This window comes from Poecilia reticulata, linkage group LG5 (genome assembly GCF_000633615.1).
Source record: "Poecilia reticulata strain Guanapo linkage group LG5, Guppy_female_1.0+MT, whole genome shotgun sequence".
Classification (NCBI taxonomy): Eukaryota; Metazoa; Chordata; class Actinopteri; order Cyprinodontiformes; family Poeciliidae; genus Poecilia; species Poecilia reticulata.
The window spans coordinates 17,205,002-17,228,816 of NC_024335.1; the positions used below are offsets into that span (position 1 = coordinate 17,205,002).

Consider the following 23,815-nt stretch of genomic DNA (forward strand, 5'->3'; position numbering starts at 1 on the left):
TTGCTGTGAGTTCCAGAAAGTGTGCAATTATGCAGCCTCTGCAATTAAGAAAGCAATTACATCATAAAAATTGTAAGGTTTAATACATAAAACCGTCATGTTGACAGCTGTGCTGCTGGTTAAAAACCTGTTTTTGGGATTATTTGTAATACCCTCTAGGATGCTGACTCAGCACTCCTTCGGTTTTTTGTTTGTTTTTTCCCAAAAGGTCAGACCAAAAGTTAGTTGTGAGCCTTTTTGTGATTGTGGGAGCTGTAATGGCTGCTGGTCAAGTGTGAGTGTGAAAATGAGATAACAGGAAGCTAAGTGCTAACAATTCAAAGGCTGTGACTCTAGGTGTGAACTGCCCCCTCAGCTGCCTGACGTAAATCTCTTCAAAGCTTCAGGATGGGCAGTCAGATTTATTGGACGCCGGAGGTTTGTGACGTGTCGAGAGTATACAGATTCTTTGTGTGAAATCTGAAATAATCTAGGATTCAATGTCTAACTGAAATTATTACCTACTTATACGGCTGAAATGATTAATGGTAATTGATACGTTATTGAAATAATCTTCAACTAATTTGGTAATCGCTTTATCATTAACTGGAGTATACAGACTTAAAAAGGCCATTTGGAGGAAAATACTACATATATTTTAATTTTGCATTCAAGATTAAACACCTTAGTCTGTAACTATGTTTTAGCCAAAACTTCTCAAGTGGTTTAGTTTTAGCTCCATCCTCTTCAGATTCACTAAAGGAATCCTGTTATTTCATTTTAGGCAGTGCAATTTTTATTTTCGTATTTAAAAAAGAGACTGAATTATTTGTTTATTTGCGACTTTTAACATATTTTTTATATTGTATGGAAAGGCTAAAGTGGCCAAATGAAAAATCAGTCAAATGTGCATTTTTTTTATCCAAATAATCAACAGAATAATCAATAGATTGTTTGTTTACTAAAATAATTGTCATAGTTGTACTTATTTTGTGCTGTCTACCAGTAAAATTGCACTATGTAATGCAACTGGTGTCCTGCAGTTGTTTGTTCAATAACCAGTTTTTCTTGGTTTTTTTGGGGGGTTTTTAAGAGCAGAATTTTACCTGTGGTACTTTTTGAAAATTTTGCATCCACCTTTTATAGAAATATGCCCACTCAATCTGACTAACGTGAACTTTTGTATTTGCTCTTTGATCTGACAGCTGATTTAAGTTTAGAAAAGTAAAGAAATCAGACAAAAACATTATGTAGGAACCCCAGATAAAGCATACAGTTATTTTTGCTTTAAAGGTCAAATCCTTGTTGCGACTTGTTTTTCGTCGCTTCACGCTGGACCTGGCCGCGGCCGCGGCCGCGGCCCTCTTCAGAAGTTCACGTAATCACGTCTGCAAAAGCTCTCGTTAGCTGATTGTTTTTGATTTTCCGCATTTTCGTGAGTTTACTGGTCGCTTTTGTCCTAGAAGGTGCTGCTGGTTTGATGAGTGGCTGAGCTGCATTTGTCTCTGCTTCCCACAGGAGAATCCAGTGAATTGGACGAAATTCCTCACTCAGCGCGCCCCTACGTCCCTCGCCACAGCGACCAGTCCTACGCTGGGACAACCCCCTCACCATCGGCCACCACGGAGAGCACACAGCAGACAAACCTTCACCTGAGCCATCCTCCCCCGGAGGACCCGCTGGGACCTCTGCCTGACAACTGGGAGATGGCCTACACAGAGACCGGAGAGGTCTACTTTATAGAGTGAGAAACAAAGACGTCCCATTCATTTGAAAATATGCTGTTGAGTGCGTCTGTCTGGCTCGGTGAAATGGTTGACTCTTGCATTGCTAAAATATTTATATATTCAGCTCTTTGTTTTTGTAAAAGATGTTATTCAATGCATCGCTGTCCAGGCCTGAGCCAATTTTAAAGAAGTGCAAAAACGGAGAATGACAATAAAATGCTCGGCGCATTCTCTTCTAAAATGGTAACACAAAAGTGTTCATACCCCTTGAATATTTTTAAAAATATTTTAACATGTTAAAACCACAAACCTCAATATATTTTACTAAACATATGCTGGACAAAGAAAAGTAGAGCACAATGTTTAAGAGGAAGAATGAATCAAAACATTCTTCCACTTTTTAAACGGCTGAACGTGTGGCACGTACTTGTGTCATCTTACCTCTTTCTGCCTACTCTTCTTTGCAAAATGGCCTAAGATCTCTCAGATCTGAATAAAAACATCTGACCAGAAATGTTCTTGCCAAAGACTCTTATCCTGATTTACATCTGGCATTTAACTGTGCCACTCTCGCACTTTTTGATCCAAATATGTCATAGTAGCTCAGGCTACCTTGTTAGGGTTGTTCTCCTGCTGGAAGATTAATATAAGAAGATGAAGCTAGTCTTTGGTACAAGTCAATACCAAGTATGGATACTTTTGGAAAGCACTGCAGAATGTAGTCTTGTATTGCTTTTCCAAGCTGCACGTCTTATGTGAATCTAAATCCTAATCAGTCAGTGGTAATTGACTTTTTAACTTGTCATTGGCATGCCAATAAACTTTTGTCTTGTGTTTTGTTCAGCCACAACACAAAGACCACCTCTTGGCTAGACCCTCGGTGCCTGGACAAACCTCAGAAGCCCCTGGAAGAATGTGAAGATGATGGTATGTGATCTATGGAAGTGTTCTTAATTTTTCACTACCATTATCTAATTCAGTGCCGGATTCATTGGAAGAAACAACTTAATGACAAAAGACACATTTCACATCATGGTTCATTTCTATGTCATAGATGTGTAATCCACATAGGCTGTTTTCACAGTAACCTTTAGGTGTCAGTGTTGGGCAACAGAAATGAACAGTGCTGCTCTGTTTGCTTTTTTTTTTTTTCCAGCTTTCTCAGGAAAACGAGCCTTAGTTACTTAAGATAATTCATGCTTCAGGAGTTAGTTCTCTGAAATCTGTTTAGCATGTTTTTATAAGAAATAAAATGTACAGTTTTCAGTCGCATGTACAAGATCAAATTTTAGTCACTGCCTTTATGACAATATTGCCTCAGACAACACATAGATCCGGTCACATGGCAGAAACCCAGCGTGCTGTGTTTTGTAAACAATGGTCATCACATGACGTTGATGGACTGGCTTTGTTTACCTCTTGCCACCAAGTGGCCAGATGTTGCTACTGCGTCCACCTAACACCAAACGTCCCTCTCTCTCTCATCCCCATTCTGTGTCTTCAACAATCCATCGTTCTGAGTAGAAGGGGTCCATACAGAAGAGCTGGACGATCTAGGTAAGAAGTAATGCCTGACCTCTTTTATAACTCTTGTTTTGTTTTTGAAGATTTAATTGTTTTTGTTTTTTTTTATTTTCACCAATGCACTCCTTGGGTTTTCATAGGTCAGAGTAATGTCATCTTGCTTGAGAATCGTTTTTGCAGCTTTTGTTTATTTAGATTTTGAATTCAGGTCAACTCCACAACGGAATATAAGAGTCAGACTAATAGTTAAAAAAAAAAAAAAAATTAAAGTCATGATATTAAAAGTATGCAGTCGTAGCAATGTGAGAATAAAGTCTTAATATAACCAAAATGAAGTCTTAATATTTGGAGAATGAAGTAGTAATTTTATGAGACCTCCAACACAAAAAATAACAAAAAATAATTTTTTCAGACGACGTGGTAAAATTGCGTCTTTATTCTGCTAATACTTTGACAAAATTCTTGTAATTAAACAGAAATTCTTGCATTCTGGTACAACTCACAGAAGGATGACTGAAATTAAAGCCACTTCTGGGAAATATTTTCTGTCATTTGTAAAGAAAAATGATTAAAATCGTAAATTGGAGATTTTATTTTCTAACCTTTAATGTCCAACCCTACTTGAGTCTTCTGGTGAGATTAAAAGATGTTTATCAGTAAAATTGATCGTCCACATCTACTTAATCGTGCAGTACGTCCGGCAGCTTATTCGTGGTGACTTGACTGTAGGCGGGAAGTGACTACGGCTTTAATCATCCAGAAATGAGACATCGTTCTTACAGAGACTTGACATTTATCCAGCGTAGCCCCTCGTATGTGACTCTGACGTTCAGCAAACACAGTCTGCATGTGGCCTTTTACACAGTTCTCAACCTGCAGACAGACGGACGGACATCAAATCGCCAAACACTCCCACCTCAGCAGGCCATCGCTTCCTGCAAATTGCAGATCCAGAATAGATTCTTCTAATGATGCTTGTTTTGTTTTTTTTGTTTTTAATGGCTCTCTGCATGAGCCAGATGGCAGCAACAGGCCCATCAGCTTTCTAAAATAAAACAAACCTAAATATCAGTCATGACAATCAGTCCACTTGTTTAGAAAAAATGCTTCCTGGATTAGATACTAACTAGTTATGACTGATGCATTTTCCCTGTCTGATTAATGGCTACCTTGTTTAAAACATTAGCGCCAGCTTTTCCACCATGTGGTAATTGAATTTTATTAATAGGTGATATGTGGAATGTGATTAATTGTTCTACATATGGAACCTTGGAGAACACATCATGCCCCCTAACGCTGCAGTTTTCAATCTGAGAGAGTTTATTTTTCTTTTTCTTTTTAACCTCCCTTACAATCCTGTTTACCATACGTCATTGCTAGATTATCTTTGCTCATTATTCTGCCTTGTTCATCAGAGTTGTAGTTGTTTTACATGGTTTAATTCTTGATTAATGAACGTTTCAGTGAGGAGACGTTTCCTGACTTAGAAAGATAAACTCATGCTTGAGTTGTATGTTTTTCCTCTTTGATTTAAACCGGTTGGAAATACAAAGTCATGGATAGTGCTTTGAATGTTCCTAGAAATAGTCTTCAGTCTTCTAAATTTAAAGGAAAAGATTAATAAAAAAAAAATTAAAGGGTTTGTTTGTAGTTCTCATTTTACTCTTTAGGCTTTTCCGACGCCATATCTTTTAGTCCTGTCCTCTGAATCCTTAACCTTTCACACCAATTAATTTGGTCGTTTTAGTTGTTAGGTGGACAACTAAGGTGGAATTGATGTAAATCTTATTTCTGCAATTAAAATTTTTTTTTGTGCCACATTTCTCACCAGAGCTCCTTATAAAGCAGTGTAAATGTGAATAATTTTACTGATGTGACATGAGAAATACAGTTTTCTTTATATCTGACTTGAAACACAAATCAGATTATCAACAGTTTTTAGAATGACATTAGGCAAAAATAATAAACCCAGAAACAACAAAACTGGTATGAATGCAATAGAACACAGCTAAAAAAAAAAAAAAATGTTTGCACATGCATAATACGCCCACAAGGGCCGAGTTCTTCTCTGTGCCACATTTCTCACTCAAGAGGCCTCAATCAACGTAGCGTATCAGGAGAATGAGATGCAAACAGTTGGAGATGTAATTCACCGAGCTCTGTTCTCCCCCTCGCTTCGGAAAGCAGGATGTGGGAAGAGGGACAGAGGGTGAGAGGAAAAACACAGCCTAATGAGTGACACGTTTTTTTTTTCTCTTCTCTCTCTGCCTCTCTCTCATTTGTGTTTCCACACACGCAGATGTATCCCATCCCTGTCAGAAGCTAGCAGCACCAGGCATTGTCTACTCTGCAGTCTCGCACATCGCCACCACAAACACACACACACACACACGCATAGTCATACACAGGTGCAGCTTCTGGAGTAAAACTAGTGCAGTGTGAAATCAAGTGGGTGATTAGAATTTAGTGCGAGGTGAGGCGGGACCGCAATCCATTTAACGTTCCAGTTCAAAACATTTGAATAAAATAATTCACAGCCACCACAGCTTCGCACTTGGAGCAGAAGCAGCAGTAGCAGCAGCAGCTCTCTCTCTGTCTCTGTGTGTCTCTCTCTCTTTCTCTCTCCCTCTCTCTCTCTCTCTCTCTGTCTCTCTGTCTGTCTCTCTCTCTTTCTCTCTCTCTGTCTGTCTTTCTTTCTCTCTCTCTCTGTAACCTTGAATTCCTTGAGCTTTCTGCATCAGCTGCATGTGGAGAACAGTGAATAATGAGCTAATGTTTATGCATGCTAGATTACCAACTCTAATTGCTGATTGTACAAAGAACTAGGATACAAATGCTGTCCCGTGTGTCATCTAGAGACATTTTAGACATCAATGTATTTTTATAATGTTGCAAATTTCTATAAATTTTAAAGTCTTATTTGAACAGCACAAAGCGGTGCATAAGAGGAAGGAAAATTAATCGTTTTTCTCAAGATTCCATCTGGCCACCTTTGCCCTTGATGACACTGAATAAAACCCAGTTAAGCTGATGAATTATTGTTAACTTGAGGGAAGAATTGTAGTTTTTAAGCTTTTTCACAAATCGGTGTGTGAAAGGTGTGGCATGCAACCTTAACTAAGATGTATAAATACCAAAATTGAAAGAGCTAAATGCAGGAGGAAACCTGTTAGATGTCACCTAAGATTTGAGACTGTGTTGGAGACATGCCCTTCAGCAGAACAATGATCCTAAAACGTATAGAAAGACCTAAAATATAATAATTTAGATCAAACAGAATGGCCCAGTCAAAGTCGAAGCCTATTTCCAAATTAGAATCTACGGTGAGACTTGAAAATTTATGCCCGTATTGGCAACCAATTGGGCTGGACTGACGGTATTTTAGAAGCCTGGGTAAATATTCCAGTCTCAATGGCTACATTCTCACAGCAGTCTGATCGGCCCAGTCTCAATCTCCCCCCCCCCAAACAAAAAAGACATCTGTGCCACTTCCATTCGTGGTGCTAATTTGGATAGGTATTTGATAGTTTTAAAAGCCTTATATTTGATCAAATATTCACGTCATCGACGTGAGACTATGCATCGAAACAAACTTCTCTACAGAAGTTGGTCAATACTCCACAAAAACCCGCTGCTGTTAGTTGAGCTTTCTTTTTTACCAGCTTCTTTCATTGTTTGATCTTGTGACGATACTGTTGGCTCCCGTCGCTAAATAAATGTTATAATTGATGGCGTTCATCATCACTTCAGTAAACAGTTCGCTCCTGTTTGACTTCTTTGTTCTTCTTCAGAGAATGTAGGTCGCCTTGGGGTCATAAGGCATTCACACAGAAGTCCGATTGTGGTTGCTTTTAATCAGTAGTATTAATGACTATGCAAAAAAAGCAAAAGTATTTCACCAAAAAATGCGACTTAAAGACCTGCTGTGCGAACATGGTCCAAGTGTACAACTCTAGCTGAAACAAACTCCAAAAGACTTAAAGCTGTAAAAGCAGTGAGAGTTTGTGCTTGCAGCATGTTGAAATGTGAAAGTTCAAGGGATATAAATTCTTTAGCGAGTCGCTGTAATTCTTCTGTTAATGGCCTCACTCCCCTGCTGCAGTAGAGGGCCTCCAAATTGAACAGCCAGACAGTGGTTAAGAGTTAGACGGTTGTTTGTAATTAATGCCCACTTGCAAAGAGGAGCAAGTGTCACAAGTCAGAGTTATCGAACAATCTGTTTTTGGAGCCATTTAGAAGCCTCTGGAATTAGCTTTTGTGGGTGGATGGCTGACAATGATGAGTGCAGCTGTGATCGGGGCTGTAAGAGATAAATATTGTACTCATCGCAAAGAGACTGAATTACTGAAGCATAATTCATGCCGGACAATGACATGCCACAGACGCAATCCCATTCATGTTTATATTATGCTAAAGGTTCATGCTGCTGTTCTGAAGCAGTATGGACGCATCTGAAGTGATTTCTGATGCTGGAGATTCGGTTTCCGACCTGGAGGAGATGGATCTTTTGGTCCCGCTTCCAGTTTGGTGTGTTTGGATTCAAGAGAACGCGACAAACTATAATGTGGTAAAGATGAATTCAAAAGTGTTATAGTCGCACTGTCCTGCAGCTACAGAGAGGAAGGAGATGTCAGATAAAATGCATGGAATGTAGCCGAGAAGCCCTACAGTCACAGTACTTTTCTGTTCAAGCCAAGGACAGCTTTACATGAATGCACTGTTTGAATTAGAGGTATGTGCATTTATAAAATTTCTCATTTATTAAGCACTCAGTCACACGTAACGGCAAACTCGAATCGTTTCAACTCGACCTTTTTTGTTCCGTCTGTTTTTGTACACCGGTTGCAAATCCTGGATTATTCCATCCGCTTCCACTCCTTTTTTTTTATGTCTTTGCCTGCTTCCTGCTTTCTTGTTTTTGTTTTATCCTTTCCTGCTTCCCCTCCTCTTTTGGCTCTGCCGCTCTTCGACCCGTCTTGCTTTTTTTTTTCTCTCTCTCCTCATCTCCGTTCCGTCGCTAAGCCTTTCATACGTCTCTGCCCATGGGGTCCAGCTGTGCTCTTATCTGATGTGCGGAAATGTCAGCAGTGAGAGGTGACAGAGGTGAGGAGGAGAAGGACGACCTGCGAAGCTGTCGAGTCGCTCCGATCCCGCCGAGCTGCTGACGGATTTCAAATTATAGGCGTGTCTTAATACATGAGAGTAACATCGAAAAGTACATTTATGCCAGCAGTCTGTATGTAGAAAGTCAAGTTTATTTGTACCACACACTTTAGCAACAACTCAGTTCAAAGTGCTTTACGCGATAAAAACACAATGCAGTAACCAAAACAAGTAATAAGAGTTATATTTTGTCAAATGCCTTCATCAGAATGATCATGCAAATATATGAACGAAATGAAATCTGTATTTTCAGCATGTAAGAAAAAAATTAAGAAAACAAAAAAAAGTCAAATATAAAACTTGCATATCCAGTGAGAAAAAGGAATAAGAAGACAAAGTTCAGTAAATCCTACTCCCAACTACTTCGTCCAAATATGTCCAGCATCATACATATTTACACATCTAATTTTTACTCCATCACAATTTCTACTGTTTCAAAGATTATGTCTGTACAATTAATTTATTATGCAGTCTACACCATGCTTACTATCTACAATCTCCTATGAGACGGCTATGCATCTACTTTCATTTTTAGCATCCTTATCAATCAATATTCCGATTATTATAAATCGAAAGCAACTCTAAGCTGGTTGGGTTTTTAACCTTGATTTAAAGCAACTCTGTGTTTGAGCATCTCTTTCTGGACGTTTGTCCCAAAATTCAGCTTAAAGGTTTAGTTTACAACAGTTTGCTTTAATAAGCGATTCTCGCCTGCATTTTTGGGTTTTTATGATCTAAAATATTGAAATATTTTAAAGACATTAATGCATTACTGATGAAAACAAACGTTTCTGATTTTGGCTAATTTGTTGAGCTGCCACTATAAAATTGGATCAAAATGATCCCAGGGTTCCTGACAGCAGCACTGGATGCTCTGGTTTTGAGACATGGGCTCATCAGGAAAATCAGGGTCTGTGGACGAATAAATCAGTGTTTGTTTCATGATGATGTTGCCCAACAGTGATGATTGAATCCAAGCCTTCCTGCAACTTTGTTGTCCTCATCTGCCTGGTCCTCTTTGTGTTTTGCCTTTACAGAACTTCCTCATGGATGGGAGAAAATCGATGATCCAGTCTATGGGGTCTACTATGTTGAGTAAGTCACACGCAGTATGAAGTTTGCAGATAGACATTTATGAAATCAATTGAAGGCCTCGTCTAACAAATGTTTCTTCTCGGGCATAAAACACGAGTGTTCCCGTTTTTAGTCCAACAAGCGAAACTCTTGACCTCATTGTAAATCTGAGCCTACAGTTTTGTTTTCCGTCAATGTCAAGCAAATTGTGCCTCAGCTTTTTCGCGATGCTTGAATGTAGGACATTTCTGTTTGTGCCCCTACCATTTGGGAAAATAAGCAACAATTGAGTTTACGGGTGTGTGTGCGCGCGCTCGCACACCTCGTTCATTTTAGACGGTGTGGAGCTGCCGGCCCTCTGCATTAGTACAAATATGCTCAGTGTGTATTTGATGTCGTTCAAAGCAGCACCTGGGGGCTCGGGGATGTGGCATCATTTTTTTTAATTTATTTTTTGTCCTGCTTTGTCAATGCAATATATTTTCTCATATGCATTATTCACAATTGCTCTCATTTGCCTCATAATAAAGTGCTTTCGGCTGCTGGGCTCCTCCCAGGCATGCTGGATGATGTGAAAGATGTTCTGTGAATTAAACCTTCAGAAAAGGCTTCAACTCGAACAGTTTTTCTAGTAAATACATTTCCAGTGGAGCTATTGACATGAAACTCTCACCAGATGTCAGTAATGGCTCAAATAATTCACAAATGTGATGTATACAAATATGTCCATTAATTAAGATGAGCAAAGTGGAATTGGAAAATGAACAAACCTAATGAATGGATGCCTTTCTATGGGAGATGGCAGCTTGAATAAGATTCCTGTAGGGTAAAAACAGTCCCATTAATTTTCCAGGTGTAATTTTGATCCATTTTTCCCCACTGCATTTTTAAATGTTAAAGGTTCTGGAAACTTCTTCCACACTCTGTTTTCAGTTAATGTCAAATTGTGAGAATGACTTAGTCATTCACGTAGCTTTCCGTTTTCTTTTTCTTGCTACAGTTTATTTGGGATCATTGTCTTTCTGAAGAAAAACGCTGGTCGTTTCATCTTCAGATTCTTGTCAAGAATGTCCCTATGAATTTCCCCATTCATTCTTTTATGAAGTCTGATGGTGCCATTTGCTGTAAGTCAAACCCACACCAGGATTCTCACTTCCAAAGTTCACCATTTGTTTGGGTAAAAAAAAGACTTCTAAAGAGCCTATTTTTGAATGTATCTGCGCATTTTATAAGCTAGTGTTTCTTAGACCTGTCCAAATGTTCTGCTGTTTCTTCAAGAGTCGAATATTGTGTGGTGAGTTTGCATAGAAGCCACTGAAGTTAAAACGTACCTATCTGCAAATCCAGGCTCTTTCTAAATCTTTGCAGCTGCTCTTTGGCTCTTGTGCAAGTCTTCTGATTATTCTTCTGACTTCGCTGTCAGAAATCTTGCAAACAGCACCTGGTTGTGACTGGTTAATGGTGAAATGATGTTCTTTCCATCCCCGGAAAATGCATTATTTAGCAACATTTACAAGTTTAGAAACACTTTTGCAACAGTAAGGTAATGTTTGAGTTGCCTTGTAATGAGAAGCCACCTGTTCTTAATTTGCAAGTAATGGGGGACAGGATTGCTTTCTGAACACCGCCAGACTTCAGATAACTTCATGGCTTTCTCTGCCTTTTACATCTCCTTTTTTCTTCAACTTTAGTTGTTACTAGACCTTCATAATATCAAAAGAACACGCAATTGCAATGCAGTTGTGGAATATTAAGATGCCGACATCAAGTGCAATCAAATCAAATTTTCTTCAGTGTCCCGCTACTTTTTTTTTTAGCTTTAGCATCTTGGTTTATAAAGGTATTTATCAAGCATGGCCATCGAGAGGACTTTGATTTAATGCAACGGTCGAAATTTTTTATTGGCAAACAGAATTTGAATGTGTGATAATTCAAAGACAACATCCTGCCTAAATATTATTTCCAAGCTGTGAACATGTTGAACATATTCACTGGCTTCACTGGATTCCTGTAACTTATAGGATTCAGTATAAAATTGCACTCATCACCCACCTCACCTCACCGGATTACTTGAAGGACCTCCTTATTTCACATTTAACTTCTAGATCCTTACGATCCCTGTAATCTTCTCCACCTTTAAATGGCTGTCTTTTTGTGATCGTTTTTATTTGTTTTTAGCTGCACCGTGTAGCACTTTAAGATTTTTATTAATGAAAAGAGCGTTATAAATTATATTGATTTTATTATCCCAGTTTGCATTAGTTGTTGCCAACATCTGGTGGGAATTTTGTCAACTGTACAATTAGAAAAATATTTACTGGGGAAAAACATATTTGATTTGAGAACAACTTTCCCTCCCAGCCATGTAGAGTTTTGTTGGTGTAACTTGGTTATATACATTTAAATAGAGGACTCTTACAGGTGCATGTCTAATGTGCTTTGATTTATTAATCAGAATCTTATTACCTTGTCTTCCCCACATGCCTTCCTTCTTTGACCCTACCTGACTCTATTCTCTATCCTCCCGCTGTTCTCTGCACACCTGCCACATTTTCCCATTTGTTTGTTTGTTTGTTTGTTTGTTGTTGTTTTTTTTCCCCCTCCACCTTAAATCCATTCCTCCTACATTTCTTTCTCCCCTTCCCCTTGATCCACAGTCATATCAACAGGAAGACCCAGTACGAAAACCCACTGCTGGAGGCTAAGAGGCGCAGGCAGCTGGAACAGCAGCCGCAGCCCCAAAGCCAGCAGCCACCTGAAGGTGAGCGCTACATCCGAGGTTCGTTCACAAGCCCCCGCCAAGGGGCGTCATTTTCTTTCTTTTATATTCATGTTTACGCCTGCGTTGCCTGTGTTTGAGTGTTCGTACCAGCTACTGCTATTTTTTTACTATGTGCCGCCTGCTGCTGCCGTATGATTTGTTAAGCGCTGTCCCATAAAGGCATAACTATGATTTGCGGCTGCGCGGCGCAGCCTTTTATTTCCATTCATTTTGGATTTCTTTGTTGCGTTTGAAGCTTCTCTCCTAGGTGCGAAACACAAGTAAGTTTGACTTCTGCTTGAAACAATAAGTCTCGCATTTGAAATTTGAACGTAGCTCCTTTGGTGAAAGACTCTTATCAAACGAAGCTACCGAACTCGGCCAGGGTTGGGAGGCTGTTTCTGCATTCTGCGTCCACGTTTTATGCACGCATAGGAAACCCCACCGAGGAATCGATTTTAAATGCAGGTCAGCCCACAAGGGAGTTCACTTATCACACCCTGCTGTGTGCTCATCCAGCAGAAAACATTAGATTCACCTCAATTACCTGCCAACTTTTACTGTAGATCAGAAAGATCAACTTTAAAAAAAAAAAAAAAAAGGCTCCCTTCATGCAGAGTTTTTACTCATTTTGCACCCCTTTATGGTATTGATTATATCTCTCCACCGAGAATACACATCAAGGTTTCAATCTGATCTTTCCATTGCTGAAATAACAAGGCAATAAATCACATACAGCCGCTGAAATGAATTCAACAGGAAGCTTGTAGGACCCGCTCAAACTGCTACTGGTCAATTTGGCTTTTTTCCAGTTGGAACTTCATTTCTCCCTACTTCCCTTTCAGATCTGTAAATAAACCGTTTTCTGCCCATGTCGCATCGATTTATTTTTTTTTTCCCTTGGTAGTTGAGTATATATATTTTTTTGTTTTGTTTTATAGAGGTAAATAGTCGTAAAAATGCTTAAATGTCTTGTGTATTCATAAGTACATTATTTTCTAAGCACTTTATGGAGCCAATATACTTCCAAGCAACCTCATGCTGTTGAGGGTTATTTACTGAAGTCATAAAACCACACTGCCTTGTTGAAAACTATGTGTGCAAGCTAGAAAATTACTTTAAATTGTCAACGGAGGATGTGAAACATCTACCTGGTGGGCATGAATTTACTCATGGTCGGTATGAAATATCATCTGTTTTATCAAGTCAGGTGCAAAACCAGCAAAAGAGCAAAGGTAAAGACGTGGCAAAAGGGTGCAATGACCAGCACCAGGTCGAGCTGTGCTCCGTTTTGAGCTTTTTAACTCCTTCGTTTTCTCAGTCAGCTTCATAAGAGTCAGATCTTGTCTTGGAGCCGAACAAGCAGGATCGCTATCCTCCTTGTTATTTCCCCATCTAGAGAACATGTGATGTTTTTTGCTGTTGCAGAGTGGATTGAGGACTCTGCATTGGCGGGCGCTCCCCTGGCCACCTATGCCGCCAACCATGAGACGTACAGGGACCCCCAGACGGGTCCACCCATACCCAACGCCATGGGACAAAAACGTAAGTTCTGTTCCGTAGAAAAAAAACTGTGCGCTCATTAGCTTCTTCCATTCTCTTACCCTGAGATTATGTGCTAAATAAGATTTAGCTCCTACTGTCATTTCTTTCTGCCATTGCCCGAGGCTGTGTTTTAGATTTCATAATGAAAAACCAGCCATAAATTGACACTCTGAAGCAATTTCATTTATTCTTGATCAATACGGCAGGGGAAGGGTGGGGAGACTTTATCGCATTCAAAATATGCAATGAGGTACATTTTGTACGAGTGAGCACTCGAAACGGAGTTGAGATTCTGAGGAGACGTCCTTAATATAACCGTGCTCTGTACGGTTTTGTAATGTTCCATGTTCAAATCAAATAATGGCCTGATTTCACCCATCGTTTAGCGACGCACACACCTCCAGCTGCAGCGGGTTTCCTTCTCAGCGTTGCCAGCTCCTTTCATGCCAGCCTCCCACTGGCAGCCTGTCTAATTAGTCCAGTCATGGCTTAGAATTAACTGCCTCATTCTGGAGCTCCCCTTTTACTCTCCGTAGCCTCACCGTCGGGTGTCTCTGTCTTTTGTTGATCTTTGTTTTATGGCTCCCCGTCTTGCTGGTTTTTTTTTTCTTCCTACCTTCCCTCGGTTTCTCTTGTGCTTCAGTCCATAATTCCCGTCTCGCTCTGAGCCCACTCGTTTGTGTCTCCTTGTCTAAGACCGTCGTACCCCTATGTTATTCTGCCAGACAAAGAAATCATTTAAAATCTCTTTATCTGACTCCCTGAGTTCATGTTTTTTTTCCCCCTGACTCTTGGTCCATTCCCTCATGTGAATATATCAGCTGACAGTTTGGCTGTCGCTCTCCTTTTATAAGAAATAATGTTGTATAGCACCACTGCACAGACATGCGTTCACCACAAAATGTCACAAACGGAAGGACACAACTGACTCAAAGGGTAATGTATTTTTCATCGTATGCATAAACTATGGTCCTGCCGAAACATAGTGTTGTACTGCTGATTGCTTAACATGCCTCTCTCTAATGTTCCCTCTCTCCACCGACATCTTGCCTTCTTTTTTGCTGAAATCCATTTGTCAGAAGCAGATGAAGTAACATGTTGGATGTAATCTTTCATCACATGGAGCTTAAATGTTGTTTTGTAGTAAAAGATGAGGCTTTATTCACCAGGTCTCATTCAATTCAGCTCAGAAATACTTTATCCTGAAATTAAATGCTTTCACTCATGTCGTCCAAGTGTCCTCAGTGATTTTGGACGGTGACGCTGTAGGCAGGATGGATCTCCAGTAGCAGTTAGTCTTGCAGTGAATCTGAAGAGGCCTCTGACTGAAGATTGTTGCTGTAAGACAGCTTCATGACTTTCACGACGTGCTACCAGCTCAATTTCCAGGCAGCAGAGACGATATTCTACAGTGGCGTGTCCTGATGTCCCAAGCACAGCTAATCCACCTTATTTGCCCTAGCTTAGAAACCAGAAGATGTTAGTCAGGTATATCGCTCTTGTCCTTTAAGATCAATGGGAGAGATGACTTGAACTTCCTCCTTCTCTCCCTGCTCTTTGCTCCTGCTCCATATCCATGAAGCCTCGTTTTCACCTCCTCTGAAACTTTTTTTTTAAAGAAAAACGTATAACACGATCGAGCGTCTTCTAGTAGAAACAGACTTGTTATAAATTGTGCAAATATAGAAGCAAAACTGTCAAATTTTAGTTGTAGTTCTGTTCTAAACGTGTTTATTTTGCAAAATAAATTCTGCTTTTTATAGAGTAGCACAGGGAGTCTATGGCGTCCGTTTGGACTGACTATCGGTTGTATTTGGCAGCCCTGTACCCTGACCCCCACAGCTTTCCAATTTGAGATCGAAAACACACTGTCCGTGCTTGCATGACTAGAACATCTTCAGAGATTTTCCGCAATTCGTGACTGGGACTTTGCAAACATGTGGAAGAAGGTGCTCCATTCGGATAAGACCAAAACCTGACATTTTTTTCCCGTTTGGACCTAAAAGTAAAACTCTGCATGTGCCGTAAAAATCTTAAACGCAACACACTCATAATAAAACAAAGAGATGGCAGTATCACACTGTGGTTGAAGGCTCTATTCAGCAAGGAGAGGGAAGGTGGTCAGAGTTGAGGAGGATACCTTGAGCTACGTATCTCCTAGCAGGACACCCTTAAACACATGAAGGAGTCTGACTGGCAGTGCACAGCAAAAGATGGAGGAAGTGTGCTACTCTATGCTTAATACTGCTGATAATTTTCCTGCCACTTCATTAAAAGGACCTAAAACTGCAGGATTACTATAGAGGAACATTTTAGCGTCTGTCGGCATAATGCACCTATTCAAGGATTATTTTCTTTAATTATTCACAATAAGAGTCTTCGGCTTATTTTGTCAGATAAAGTCTTCTTCTGGTTGGCAACGTTACAAGGCAGATTTATTCTGGCATCATATTACCAGATCTCATGCCAGGGGTTGTCCTGGCTAGTTATTTGGATCAGGCCTACTTTAAAAGAGTAATCGCGTCAGACTAAACAGACGAGAAGCAGAAAAACAGCTTCAATTCGTGCCATTACCCACACCTCTAATACTTTGCCAAAAGAGTGCGTTGACTGTAGACAGACGGCTTATGGGAGAAGATTTGGCACGGCTTAATCAAAAAGGATATACTTAAAACCTTGTGTTTGCGGGGAGGCCGACGTTAATTGTCATTGTGTTTGGCCAATGCTAGCTGACATAGACCATGTTTTAAGACTCTAGCAGCTCTCTTAAAGGATCCACACCAAATCCTGTTAGGCCTAATTGAATTTGTGTGTTTTCACATGAGAGTAATTAAAGCAGAATTATCTTTGTGTTCAGGTGGGAAGCCTTTCTTTACTAGGAACCGTTCAGAGCTGAACGGGACCTTCATCAATACCAAACTGAAGAAGAGCCGTCGAGGGTTTGGGTTCACGGTTGTTGGAGGGGACGAGCCAGATGAGTTCTTGCAGATCAAGAGTTTGGTTCTGGATGGACCCGCAGCCCTTGATGGGAAGATGGAGACAGGTTGGTGCCGTTGCGTTTATTATTTGCGAAGAAGGGGAGTACTGGTTCCGTTTAAGTCACTATACCCCCTCTTTCTCTCCACCTCGAAGGGGACGTGATTGTGAGCGTAAATGACACCTGTGTGCTGGGCTACACGCACGCCCAAGTTGTGAAGATCTTTCAGTCCATCCCGATTGGCTCCATGGTCAACTTGGAGCTTTGTCGCGGCTACCCACTGCCTTTCGACCCCGACGACCCAAACACCAGTTTGGTAACCTCGGTGGCCATCCTCGATAACAAAGATCCCATCATCGTCAACGGCCAGGAGGTCACAAGCAGCTACGACTCTCCATCCAGCCAAGGAAGTCAGAGCACCAACGGCCCAACCAATGGCGGACCGCCGCTCAATGGCTTCCCCCGACCTCACAGCCCCTCTACCGAGGTGGCCTCCGATACCTCCTCCCAGCTCGGATACTCTAACGACGTGGTAACCCTGGCGTCGTCCATCGCAACGCAACCAGAACTCATCACTGTACACATGGAGAAAGGAGACAAGGGCTTTGGGTTCACTATCGCGGACAGCCTTGGCGGTGGAGGGCAGCGGGTGAAGCAGATTGTGGACTACCCTCGCTGCCGTGGCCTTAGGGAGGGGGACATCATCGTCGAGGTGAACAAGAGGAATGTGCAGAGCATGTCTCACAACCAGGTTGTGGACATGCTCAGCAAGTTACCGAAAGGCAGCGAGGTCACCATGCTGGTGCAGAGAGGTGAGCAAATGCCTGATCTTTATTTTTCTTACACATGTATATTTGGTCTGTGGATAAGCTTCCAGGCTGTGTTTAAACTCATCAGCACAGATGGAAGTAAGAAAGCCAGAGCTGAGATCTGTGGCAGGCTCTGATTTATGTGTCCATATGTTAGAGCGCTCCAAAAAACAACGAACCTTTGCCATGAACGACTGCTCAATGCTATTGACGAAAATAATGGCCTTCTGCCTTACAGGCTGTTTTCACTCACAGAGCTCCTTTATCGACACACACATTTATTTATTCATGCAAATAGACATTGTTGGGGAAAAAAAAAAAAGAGATTGAATTGCGAACCAGGCAAAATGGAGAGAGCGGTGATTATGGTAAGGAGGACAGGAGTACTAGAAGAAGTTCAAATAACATTTGAGGAAATGGATGATCATGGAGAGGATGAGGTGCTCAGTGAATGGCACTGACAAAAAGAATGTGCAGTCTGGCAAAATTATTCACAACCCTCGATTTTTTTATTTTATTTTGCTGTCATATTAAAACCATAAATGACAATATCATTATATGTGGATTCCATTTTGTGACAAACCAACACACAGTAGGGCATGGTTGTGAACTTCAGAGAAAAAGAATACATGTTTTTCTTTTGTTTTTTTTGCAAGTAAAAACCAGAGGGTGGTTTGCCTGTTTATTGTTGAACCATCTATAAGGTGTAACTTCTAGTCTTTTGGGGTATTTCTCTGTCAGCTTTGGACGGCTAGAGACATTCCTCTTCGTAAGATATTTCAACTTCAGTCACGTTGGACAAAAAGTGTCTGTGAAGAGCAATTTTGGAGTCTTGCTACAGATTCTCAATTTTATTTAAGTCTAGATTTTGACTGGGCCATTCTACCACATGATCTCAACAACCCAAATGGCCATAAATACGGCTATTTATGGCATACTGCAGTTCTGATTGTCAATACCAGACTACCAACTACATTCTGCACATCTTTCCCTACCCCTTCACTTTTGTGGATTACCTTGCGTTCGTCTGTTTTAAAATAAAAAGACAGTAAAATGCAAAGTTTGTATCAGTGTAGCAAAATGTGAAAAGCTTAAGAGGTCTGGATTCTTCTGCAACGCAGTGTGGCTGACCTGAAATGGAAACGGCCACATTAGAAATGTAAAGAGGGGGAGGAGGAGGCCTAAAGCGCTGTGGTGTTTCAGGTCAAAGAGTCTGAATATCCTCTCCTATTGTTCTTACTCTTTCTCACACCAACCTTATCTGTCTCCACAGATGCCCTCTACTTCATCCTTCTCCACTTTGTTTGGCAGTTGACAACCTGTCTAGTTTATTTTGAGCTCAGTGTGCCCATGTTAGAGCAAATGGCTTGAAAGATGCAGCCAATTGGGCTGGGTTTTTTTTTTTCTTTCTTTCTTTTCTCTCCACCTACCAGGCTTCACTTTGTGTCACTCTGTGACATTTTGCCCTTAACATAAATTTTCCAAGTTCTTGAGCCGGTGTCGGTTCTTTGCAAACAGTGCAGCAGCATGTGAAGGATTCTGCTCAAGCTGCGCCACTCACGGCTTTTGTTACGGCCACTGATTGACAATCATTGTTGTGCGGGAACACCAAATGGGAACAAAGCAGCTGTGAACAAAGGATAAAAGTGCAATAACCGAATTTCAGCATTTCCCATCTGGTCCCTCCCAGACATACCGGTCAGTAATACCAGTATTGGCACCATTTTCTAGGTCAGATTGTCCCCAACTTGCATTTTAGCCTATCCATTGAAGGAACAAAGCAGTTGTTTTTTTCTATGTGTGCATGCATGGGTAATTTACAACCTCTGAAAGGTGATGTAGGTAAAACTGAGGAAATTCATCAAGTGAATAGCAACCACAAATGATATCTCACTATAAACCTATACCTTTGTGTTGCTCTCTCTCAATGTTATACCTGTATAAACGTAAAGTCACTCGTTCATTGTCTAGCCTCTTGGTATGTGGCCAAGAAGAGAAAAAAACAATACAAGTCCTCTTCTCCTTGCATTTGTTAATGAGCATCATCCCCTCATCATGATAATGCACACAAGCCCATAAAATAGTACAATCTCACCTTGTTAAGGAATTTAAACTGTGTTTGTAAAACTGGTTGGACCTTAGTTTATGCTGGTACTGTCCTTTATGGACACAAACTGACTTTAGCTGAGAAATACTGTATCAGGGTTTAAAATGAATATGGACAAATGACAAAAAAAATAAAAAATGGACTGGCGATCTAAACAGCCTTTTGATACGAGTATTCTTCAACCCTGTTTACTGTTAATGAGGAACAAGAGGAGAACCGAAACAGACATAAAGAGCAAATATGTTTGCTTGTTTGCCGTCGAGGAGATTAATAAGAGAACAACAGGCTGCACTTCTCTCGTTTGCACAGTTAAACACCAAGTCCCGCTGATGAAGTGCTCAATTCCTCCGAACAAGCAGTAATGAGCGAGCCATGATAATTGGAACACTTCAACGTCGACATCTTCCTTATGCAGACATTGCTCGTCTGCCTTCGGTAAACACCATTGTCTTCGTTTGCTACTGCTATGCCAGATTTCCACTCAATTTTTGGAAGAGTTGAGAAATGTTATTTCATAACTGCCCCAACTCTGAGACTCCATATGCACTCCATAACTTCAAAATTTACTCACTTGACAAATGCAGCGACTGGGAAAATGTAACTTGATCTTGTGTTGCTCTATGCTGGAAACCTGTCTGTATTGATGAAGAGTGACTCACCTCAGCATGCCAAAATCTTGCAGTGGCTTCAGCTGACAACAGCCTATTGTCTATTTTTGGATTAATTCAGTTAGTTTGATGTCTTGGGCGCATCTTTTATAGGATTGAACATTCTTCCCCAGATTCTCAGTTGCCATTTTACATAATTCTACTCTGTAGACTGTACAAAACCAGGCTGTAATTTAAGAGATGCACAAGCTTTTCAGAAGTGACTGGACTTTATTTTCTTCAAAATATGAGTTCTTTGCATTTAGCCTCGCACAGACAATTTTTCAATAAACCCAAGGAAATGGCAAGATATGAAACAATACGAGAGCAACTTAAGTTTGTCCTCAGACTTGAGGAATATGTTTTATGTACACTTATGCTCTGAATTATTGATACGTTTGCAGTTTTAGATTTAAAGTAATCTTACCAACATGTTCTTCTGATTGGAAGTGATGTTGGTGTAGACTGATGGCAAGAAGGCCTTTATCACCAAAAGTAAATTGTCAAAATATTAGTGGAAACTTGCAAAAAGCAGATAAGCAATCATGTGAAAGGTTTGATGACCATAAGGCTAAGATTTTTCCGCTGATTATTGTAAAGGGTTTTAAAACCTTTTGACATGCCCTTTACATTATGGCAAAGGATAGATCAGTCCTGCATTGTACTGAAGTTGAGTCCAGCAGAAAAAGCTGAGCTTTCCACATGTTGATGTTAAAAGTATTTATTTGCTGCATTTGTATTCTTTGCTACAAATGATCCTGCATTCTCCAATGAAATGCTATGTTCATTTTAATGCATCTCTTACATAAAAAGATTAAAATGAAAAATCTGCAAAATGTGCCAATCTTTTTGTCAGCTTATTTGGTTAATGGTCAAAATAATCGATAGATTAATCTAACTAAAATAACTGTTAGTTGCGGCTCTGTTGCACAATCTGCCGCATTATCCGAATCATGTTTCAGACTGAGGTTTGGTTCATTTTTGCCATATGTCTGTGTGCGGTCCAGACATATTTACACAGATGCATAAACGCCAGTAAGACACTTTCCCATTGTGATTAGTTACAGACTAGAAGCTAATGTGTTCATTAGCTTCGCCAGATAAACTAAAATGAGAGTTTATGGAGTTTAATGACCTGAACTTACCGTCAGAATAATATCTTTCATTAGTCAAGACGGACGTACATATGTGGCGTAAACATCTCGCCTGTCTGAATTCCTAAATATTTTCCTTACATTTACCATCTTCTCGAATAACCCACTATATATTTCACACGGCACACTTGCACTTCGTCATCCACATTATAGTGTGCATATTAGAAACGGGTTCCCACGCAGGCCCACTCATGAGAACATTACCGACGGTCTCGTCACGGTGCCTTAATTACTCTCCTGCTCACAGTCTCTCCGCTGCTTTCTCTCTCCCTCCACCAGCTCACTGGCCTCTAATTGGGGTCCTGATGTCAGCTTTGCTTATAAACACCCGCACGTCTTGTTTTTCTCTGGTTTTCTGCCTCACTCTCGGCCTCCGTCAATCAGTCAAGACTGTTTTCCTCCCGGTCGGAACCGGCGCTCGTTGTTCACGTACGCACATGCTTGGCGATCCACGGCTGTGCATGCGTTCTTCTCAGATTAGAGCCAGAAGTTGTCTTAATTGGTGGAGATTTGGCCCATCATCTTCCCCTCCACACCCCCTACTCTGTTTTTATTCAGCTGACCCCCCCTCCCCACCTTGACTGTATTCACACCCGCTCGCCCACATGAAAACTGGTCAATCCCTGAGGACCAGTTCACGAGGAAACACACTCGTTAAGAAACTCGTCTATTTGCTGCAGCATACCTCCTCGTCTCTCTCCCGCTGTTTTTCCTCACAGTGTGAGATCGTATGCACATGAAGAAAAAAAAAAATTTAAATCTGATTTAACTGTACACCAGCAATCTTTCTAGCATGTTTGTATCTTCTTTTTTCTAAGGCTTTGTGACCCTGTTCGGCTCAGTTTTAGACACTTAAACGAGTCCTTTTCAGACGTGAGGGAGAAATATTTTTTTTACATTTAGAAGTTTTCAAAGCAGCAACCTTCCAAGCAACGACCTTATTCTCTGTTTCAGTGAAAGTCAGAAAGGACCTCTGTAGCACTGGGTATTTATTAACTGCATAATAAATAAAGTCAGTACATACTGATGAGGAAGCAGATGAAAACCTTGTTAGCCGTTTCTTGTTATTAAACAGTCATGTTTCATCTGGAGATCGGCTGCTATGAACAAAGTGTTTTATTCTTTTTTTTTTTTTAAACAGAGATGCACCAGTTAGAGCTTTGTAGCCAATTTCTGTTTTTTGTTTTTTTGTTTTTTTCTGAAGCTTTGATCTGCCAATCCTAATTTCAGCTGTTCTATTTAATGGGCTTTAAAATATTTTTTTTTCAAGCTTTCAGCAGTTGTTCGTTATTTATATGAGTAGAGGCAACGGCACAGTTATTATTAGAGAGCAGTCGCTTAAAAATAAATGGTTTTACCAAATTTAGTCAGCAATTCAGTGTTGCAATGTCGTGGAAAACTTACCACCGACGTGTCTGTGGGATTTCAAGTTGGGGAATTTTAGAAATATTCCAAGTTGGACAATTCCTGTCACAGTTATGGGAAATGAAAGATTTTTGTCGAATTGACTCGAAATGGCCGCACAGTGGCGCAGTTGGTAGAGCTGTTGCCTTGCAGCAAGAAGGTCCTGGGTTCGATTCCCGGCCCGGGTCTTTCTGCATGGAGTTTGCATGTTCTCCCTGTGCATGCGTGGGTTTTCTCCGGGTACTCTGGTTTCCTCCCACAGTCCAAAAACATGACTGTCAGGTTAATTGGTCTGTCTAAATTGCCCCTAGGTGTGAGTGTGTGTGTGCATGGTTGTTTGTCCTGTGTGTCTCTGTGTTGCCCTGCGACAGACTGGCGATCTGTCCAGGGTGAACCCCGCCTCTCGCCCGGAACGTTAGCTGGAGATGGGCACCAGCACCCTCCCGACCCCACTGAGGGACAAGGGTGAAAGAAAATGGATGGATGGACTCGAAATGTGATGTCATTTAAACAAATGATCCAGACCTTGATATCAACATTGATTTGTCGTAGGTGAATCAATGTTCCCCTGTGCAATTGCACATCAATTGCACATCACATTGATGTGCAAATATCACATCAATGTGATATTTGCAAGTTAGACATTCATACCATGCATTAAGTACACAAAGTTGTTTTGGTTTTTTTTTTTAAACCCCAAAAATGTTATGTGCTGAAACCAGCGTTTCAGGATTTAACATCTAAATAATTTCAGAATAATAGTGTGTCTATATAAAGTATTCAGTCTCTTGGATGTTTTACTGCTTTTACAAATCAGTCAAAAAATATGGCTTTTTAGCCAGAAATAAATACAAAAAAAAATCCCTTTAATGTAAAAGTAAAAACTGATTTCTACAAAAGATGACAAATAAAATTCAACATAAAATAAGTGCATAAACATTGAC

The 23,815-nt window shown here is 40.5% G+C and overlaps 1 protein-coding gene across 9 annotated transcripts in view; it reads left to right on the plus strand.

Moving 5' to 3' along the window:
- The window catches only part of magi1b (membrane associated guanylate kinase, WW and PDZ domain containing 1b), a 143,957-nt gene that overhangs the window by 82,270 nt on the left and 37,872 nt on the right, over nucleotides 1-23,815 (plus strand). For 6 of the 9 annotated variants that reach the window (XM_008409556.2, XM_008409557.2, XM_008409552.2 and 3 more), the window contains exons 5-12: nucleotides 1,498-1,723; nucleotides 2,551-2,633; nucleotides 3,231-3,263; nucleotides 9,431-9,488; nucleotides 12,125-12,246; nucleotides 13,657-13,773; nucleotides 16,631-16,816; nucleotides 16,906-17,562. In XM_008409556.2, the coding sequence (XP_008407778.1) occupies nucleotides 1,498-1,723; nucleotides 2,551-2,633; nucleotides 3,231-3,263; nucleotides 9,431-9,488; nucleotides 12,125-12,246; nucleotides 13,657-13,773; nucleotides 16,631-16,816; nucleotides 16,906-17,562 (1,482 nt within the window). The remainder of the gene's footprint in view (nucleotides 1-1,497; nucleotides 1,724-2,550; nucleotides 2,634-3,230; nucleotides 3,264-9,430; nucleotides 9,489-12,124; nucleotides 12,247-13,656; nucleotides 13,774-16,630; nucleotides 16,817-16,905; nucleotides 17,563-23,815) is intronic. The other 3 variants (XM_008409558.2, XM_008409551.2, XM_008409554.2) reach the window with 1 other exon arrangement.